The sequence below is a fragment of the Limulus polyphemus genome, unplaced genomic scaffold (assembly GCF_000517525.1).
Source record: "Limulus polyphemus unplaced genomic scaffold, Limulus_polyphemus-2.1.2 Scaffold2711, whole genome shotgun sequence".
Classification (NCBI taxonomy): domain Eukaryota; kingdom Metazoa; phylum Arthropoda; class Merostomata; order Xiphosura; family Limulidae; genus Limulus; species Limulus polyphemus.
Genome location: NW_013668321.1, coordinates 68,255 through 75,658, shown reverse-complemented (window position 1 = coordinate 75,658; position 7,404 = coordinate 68,255). Strand labels below are relative to the sequence as shown.

The 7,404-nt window shown below is 34.1% G+C and overlaps 1 protein-coding gene across 1 annotated transcript in view; it reads right to left on the bottom strand.

Annotated features, from left to right (window-relative positions):
• The window catches only part of LOC106467701 (glutamate decarboxylase-like), a 79,949-nt gene extending 78,500 nt beyond the window's left edge, over positions 1-1,449 (bottom strand). The window contains exon 1 of the mRNA XM_022395899.1: positions 1,302-1,449. Coding sequence (XP_022251607.1) covers positions 1,302-1,359 — 58 coding nt within the window. The 5' untranslated portion in view covers positions 1,360-1,449. The remainder of the gene's footprint in view (positions 1-1,301) is intronic.
• Positions 1,450-7,404: the final 5,955 nt, after the last annotated feature.

Genomic DNA, 7,404 nt, shown 5'->3' with positions numbered 1-7,404 from the left:
TACATATATATATATGTATGTCACATGATGTTTATTTTATGTATATATGTGAGATAGGGTTAATAATAAATATATTAGATACTATTAATCATATATATTACAGATAGTGTTTATTAGACATATGTCAGACAGTGTTTATCATATGCATGCCAGATATTGTTCATTACATATTTTTGAACTTAAGGAATATAGCTTATAGCCTTTTTTCATATATGTATACTATTTGGTATAGTATACATATATGAAAAACGATATAAGCTATATTCCTTAAGTTCAAGGTTGAACTTAAGGAATATAGCTTATATCGTTTTTCTTATACACATATATATTATGGTAAGCATAAGTTGCATTTTTTATTTTATGCAACTGATGGTAAACTTAAAACAACTTGAGCGAAATCGACAGTCGAATGGAATACAAGCAAATGATTTTTAACATAATTTACACTAAACTTGAAGCCTTAAGACACATCTTTTACTATGATTAAGAATTATGATTATAAAATGAATGTGATATTTCTTAAAATCACTAAATCTTGGCTGATGCCTTCTAATACTCGGAACAGTTTTTTTTAGATTGATACTTAACTGTGGAACAGCTTGGTAGGGTCTGGGTGTTAGGGCGCTCGACTCGCACCCTGCAGGTCGAGGATTCGAATCCTGTCACGGAACATGCCCCCTTCAGAAGTGGGGGCGTTATAATGTGACGATCAATCTCACTATTCGTTGGTAAAGAACTAGCCAAATGTTAACTATAAGTAGTATTCACTAGCTATTTCCCCCCTGTTCTATCACTTCAAACTAGGATCGGATAGCGCAGAAAGCCATCCAGTAGTTTGCGCGAAATTCAAGAAACATAAAGATGTGAAACTTCTAGAAATTGTGACAAGTAACTTTGTAAATCCTGTCATTATGTAGTGACGTGGCTAAGATAGTAAATAAAAATCACTATCTACAACTATATGAACTCGACATGGAGAGTCACTTGTAGAAAATGTACAGTGGACACTTATGACTTACTGTTAATTTGTAGAAAATGTACAGTGGACACATGACTTACTGTTAACTTGTAGAAAATGTACAGTGGATCCTTATCACTTACTGTTAACTTGTAGAAAATGTACAGTGGACCCTTATCACTTACTGTTAACTTGTAGAAAATGTACAGTGGACCCTTATCACTTACTGCTAACTTGTAGAAAATGTACAGTGGACACTTATCAATTACTGTTAACTTGTAGAAAATGTACAGTGGGCACTTATCACTTACTGTTAACTTCAAATTTAGAACTTGCTACATACCTGTGTACAACAACTTTCCAATATCCTTCTTAGGGTGTTTGAGATCCTGAGAGTTCATGATGGTGTCTGACTATAGTTTCTTGTCAGCAGTACGAGCAGAGCCTCAGTCAGTTCGTCCAGCCTTTACCGGAATGTTGGATGTGTATTTAAGAGTCACTGAGGATAAAATATGCCACGCCCTCCACTGCAGATACCACGATCTGTCAGACGTAGAAACTGTTCATTGATTGATTATATGTTCCGTATAATTCGCTGCCTACGCCTGACGTCACTAAAATTTAACCAATCCGTGTATGAGAAACTATGTTTTTCCATCCAACATCCACCCACATCTGGGCCATGTCGTTACAATGATCGACAAATAGGATGTATACCTAGCCTTTAAGCGTAGGCTGAAACTGACGTCAATCTGGAACCTGAAAGAAATGTTAAACAGAAGTATTTTCCAGAAGTGATTAAATCCACTGACATTAAACTAATGCTTTTTTTTTCTGATATCTAGCAATTTTAGAATACCATGACCTCTTGAAATATGTCACAAAAATGTAGCTAAATAATCGGTTCAGATTTCTGTGATATTGCAGTAGAAACTTTAAAAATAACTTTTTTGTTTCAAGAAAAAAAGCAGTTGGATACAAAAGCATAGAGTGAAGACGTCAAGCCAAAATGGCCAATTTGAAGTTCTATATGAACCTCGGAATAAATAGGATGAAATGGCGTTGACGTGTATAACTTACAAAAGGATTAAATTAGATAGAAAGTATTCGTATCTATCACCAACCAGTAAAAAACTTACAGTGAAATATTTTTCTTGTTCTTTGGTGTTATAATTGACTACTTCTTCCTCCAATACTTTATCCCAGATCAATAATATAGACAATGTTAGACAGATGAAATTTAGTTGAATGGACGGCAACTGCCTATTGTACAAGTGAAGAGGACGACGTTTCGTCTTCAGAAAGGCGGAGGACTTTCAAAAATGTCGTCCTCTACACTTGTGTTTCTATAACAGGCAGTTGCCGTCCATTTAACTAAATTTCATCATGAATATTCTGCCTAAACAGTCTACCAAAGAAGATTAGACAGTTTCATTTGCTTAAGAGAAACCGGTCGGTGTTTTGATAAGTATTAAGAGAAACCAGTTGATGTTTTGATAAGTATTAAGAGAAACCGGTCAGTGTTTTGATAAGTATTAAGAGAAACCGGTCGGTGTTTTGATAAGTATTAACAGAAACCGGTCGGTGTTTTGATAAGTATTAAGAGAAATCGGTCGATGTTTTGATAAGTATTAACAGAAACCGGTCGGTGTTTTTGTTTCCTTAGTTTCAGGATAAGGAAGTGAATTAAATGAATGTATTAGTATCTTCGCTATGTACGGGTCGTTGCGGTGATGTGCTCAGAGGAATGGTATTACACGTAACAACATGTTAAATTCAACCCTAGCTGAAGGAAGATTAGCACTGGCTATAGTCGAAATGATTTTTTATTTTCCAGTTATAACCTTTAACTTAAGATTGAAAGCGTTAATATATAAATAAAAGCGACAAATCAAAATGGCTCAAATAAACTTCAAGTCACCAAATATAATGAAACATATCAGTGAAAAACATAATGAAACATATCAGTGAAAAACATAATGAAACATATCAGTGAAAACATAATGAAACATATCAGTGAAAAACATAATTAAACATCAATGTAAAACATATCAGTGAAAAACATAATGTGTTAATTACAGCTTTATACGTCTCACTTAAGATTGACTAAAAAGTTATCCAGGAAACGTGAGGTAATAATCAAATATGCGCAACAAGGATGCGCAGTTTTAAGACTAATTTCACATTGTAGGAGTGACTGACATCTTATGAATCATAAGCTTCAGTAGCTTTTCTACACACTTTTATATCTTTAGTTTTGGCTACACACTTTTATATATTTAGTTTTGATACACACACTTTTATATCTTTAGTTTTGGCTACACACTTTTATATCTTTAGTTTTGATACACACGAGTAATGTTGGAAAATGAGAATACGATGGTGATCATAACAAGTCTTATTTTTTCTGTTAAAATATCACTAACTAAGTTAAATTCCGTGAAACCGTTAGATTATTCTAATTATCATAGAGCTAGTACGTTTATCACAGAGTTATATTTAGATTTATCGTATAGTTTCCATTAATTCTTCATCGTGATTAAAAATGATTATAAAAGTTTAATATCACATTATAGGAAAACACTTATACTTCAATCTACCTATTTTCACGCATCTCGCTATTTTTATTAATGATTTTATTAATAGATGAAACCATACATTGTAGATAAAAAAGAAGATATATCAATTAAAGTATATTACCAAGAAGATATTAAAGTTTCTGTATAGTTAAATCTTTCTCATATATACTATTTAGTGTTCCATAATGGAGTTTATAGTTTTGGAGTGAACCTAATATTTTCTAAAAAATTATTTCGAAAATATTTCGTACAAAACGACAATGAACTGTTTTCTAGAAATGTTCAGAAAACGTCCTAATAGTTTATCATCGCTGTCCCGAACGTGGCCTAGTGATTACCTTATCGGACTGGCGATTCGAAAATCTAGGGTTCGAGACGTGGTGATACCAAACATTTTCAATTGTGGATACGTTATAAGGACGACAGTTAATTCCATTATTTGGGTAAGAGCTTCTAATCAGGTGGCGAGTGCCGCCTACTGGATGCTTTCCCTCAAGTTTACAGTTAGGAAAAGCTGTGCCCGAACCCTAGTGGCCACTGGCCTGACCGTCTAGCCCATTGTGTGCATAAGGTGCAGCTCGGTGAACAAACAAACTTATCACCTTATATACTATTTTGTTATATTACTGAGAAAAAGTAGATAGTATTAGTTTACACTAAAAACAATGTATACAGCTCTGTGTCTTATCTTTCAGCATCATCATTGTACTCGGACGTTTAGTAAAGTCTTCAACTGAAACACTCCAAATCTGTAGTTCGTTAAATATAATTCTGGCAACTGTGATTGATAAATGATAAGCTAGTCAAGAAGGTTCATGTGCGTATTGGAATGTTCCAAAATCTGTAGTTCGTTAAATATAACTCTGCTGACTCTGGGTGATGTATGATAAGCCGAGTCAAAAAGGTTCATGTATGTATTGGAATGCTCCAAATCTGTAGTTTGTTAGATATAACTCTGCCGACTCTGCGTGATGTATGATAAGTCGAGTCAGAAAGGTTCATGTATGTATTGTAATACTCCAATTCTGTAGTTCGTTAAATATAACTCTGGTGACTCTTGGTGGTGTATGATAAGCCGAGTCCAAAAGGTTCATGTATGTATTGTAATACTCCAATTCTGTAGTTCGTTAGATATAACTCTGCCGACTCTGGATGATGTATGATAAGCCGAGTCAAAAAGGTTCATGTATGTATTGGAATCCTCCAGTTCTGTAGTTCGTTAAATATAACTTTTTTGACTCTGGGTGATTAATAATAAGCCTAGTCAAAGAAGCTAATGTATTTATGCTAAATTCAAAAAATGTGTATCATATACATATAAAACAAACGTAAGTATTTTATTACTACTGTATTTATTAATTTCAATATTTATTTACTTATTACGTTAATTTTTGGTGTAATTAGATGAATAACAGCACTCGTGTTTCATGTAAAGGTTAACTTTCAATATAGAAGCCCCCCCCCAGTGGCACAGCGGTATGTCTGTGGACTTACAACGCTAGAAACCGGGTTTCGATACCCGTGGTGGGCAGAGCACAGATAGCCCATTGTGTAGCTTTGTGCATAAATTATCAAACAAACAAACAATCAATATAGAATTCGTAGATGTCGCTTACTTACAACATAAAGTCAAAATTATCAGAATTTGGACAATTTATTGAAAGCTTGCAATGATGTTTTTATTAATTTTGTAAACTAATACACGACTGTTCTAGTCATAATAAAAAGAGTGAAATTAGTATATGCCCATTCAAGCGAAAAAGATACAAACATATATAAATACATAGCATTATAAAAATATTCTATGGTGTGAAGTATGTGGGCAGTTAAGGAGTGATCATTAAAAAAAACTTTAAAAAACACACATGAATTTCAACTTATTTATGTTTGTCTTATATGTATATAATGTATAATACACATTATCTGCATTTAGCCTAAATACATGAACCTCTTTGACTTGGCTTATTATTCAGTTCTTGTATCTCACCTGATGATGATGCCAGGTAAACCAGGTGATACGTTTTGAACAAAATAAACACAAGTTTTACTTTATACAACCGATAAAAACATGGTTGTGTGCCAAGTCACCTGAAGTAAGACTGTTGGTCTTATAAACAACGACATGTCTAGCTCAGAATAAACAGAGAATACCCGGCATAGCTTACAATCAAATATTATATCTACAGCACGTTAGTTTCGCTATTTTCTCGGTGGATATGGACGCCGTGAATACAGACTTTTCTTACACTGGTTTATAATCTCGTACGGCGAAGGTAACACAGGACAACACGAAGAAAGCTTCATGTTACGAAAGTGTAATACACACGGAGCCGTTGTTATAATAGGTTTGTACGTGTAGAGCTAATGTTGTAACTATGTAAGTGGAGTCATAATACGGGGTCATTTTTATTTCTTACAGAAGAGAAAAAAAAAGTTAAAGGAAGTAATTTGTGACTGAGGTAACATCACAATTAAATTATTTACTGGCCAAAAGCGGGTTTCCAGTAAAAAAAACGTGTGCATAAAAACAACATTTCAACTACGCCTTTTATGTTGTATACTACTGCCGACGAGCCCATTCGGTCAATACCAAAACTCATCAGTTGAAACCCTACATATGAAAATAATTCCTAAGATGTAGAATTCAAGTGTGGCATCCTACTCCATAGAAATTATAGAATACTCAGTTCACTATTATAGAAAGCTTTGTGAAGTAAGTAGTTTCACTGGCTCCTGGATATTGTTTACAACTGGAATGTTTCTCTCCCGTCCTTCTCTCGGTAATGGAATTAACAAATGCTGAATCGTTCTCCTATAAGAGGCATAGATACTTAACGCTGTTTGATATTTAGTTTAGTTGTATATTACAATGTGTAGATTACATTGATAGAATGCTTTCTAGTGTAGCTGTGATTTACTTAATAACGAGGCACTATTTAAAATTTGTTTCCGTTTTTTATGCTAGTAAATGCACTTATTATAGAAAGGGTATTGATAAACGTTGACAACTTCGTACTTACGTGTAGGTCTAACTAAGGAAAATAAAAACTGAGGAACTTGGATATGGATTTTTCTTGTATAAAGTTCTTCACTAGAGTTTTTGATAACCGAAAAACAACCACAGTTATCTAAAAAAAACTACGTTAATCATCCGCGATAACTTTCACAGTCTTATTTTAAAGAACAGCTAACGTTTCTTTCTTCTTTTCGTGTGGTAAATCCACATATTTCTGACGACAGATGTTATCTTTGAAACAATCATAAACGCTGCATCGGGCTGAAAACCACTACCTCGTTGTTACTCGAACTGAAGAATTGAACATGGAAAAGAAATCAATGACTGGATGCTTTTCTTTTGAGCTTCTTTATGTAAAACCGTGACATGTTAGTTATCGTGCACGATCTGTGAGTGTGCTTTACACTTTTAGGTCGAAGGTGAACTTTAAGAGTAACAGTCAAAAATCCTATTATTAATCAGACAAGGCTTAGCGGTAGGTGCTTTTCTCTAGATGCTTTCCCTTTAGTCTATCAGTTTAAAATGAAGGTCGACTATGCACAGCTAGTCATTGTATAGCTTTGTGGGGTGAGTTTAAAGCAAACCAACAAACTTCAGATACTGCTATATTGCTTATAACACTAAAATTCAGGACTTGATCCCTGTGGGAGGGACAGCGCAGATAGCCTATTGTATTGTGTAGACTTACCCTTCAATAGACAAGCAAGTGGTGTCAGGGAGGCTTTATAAGAAAAATTCTCATTTACTTTTGTTACATTGATTAAAGTCCTCTGGTGAATCGGCGGCAAGTTTACGGACTTACAACCCTAAAATCCGGAGTTCATTTCCTTGCGGTGAACAAAGTGCAGATA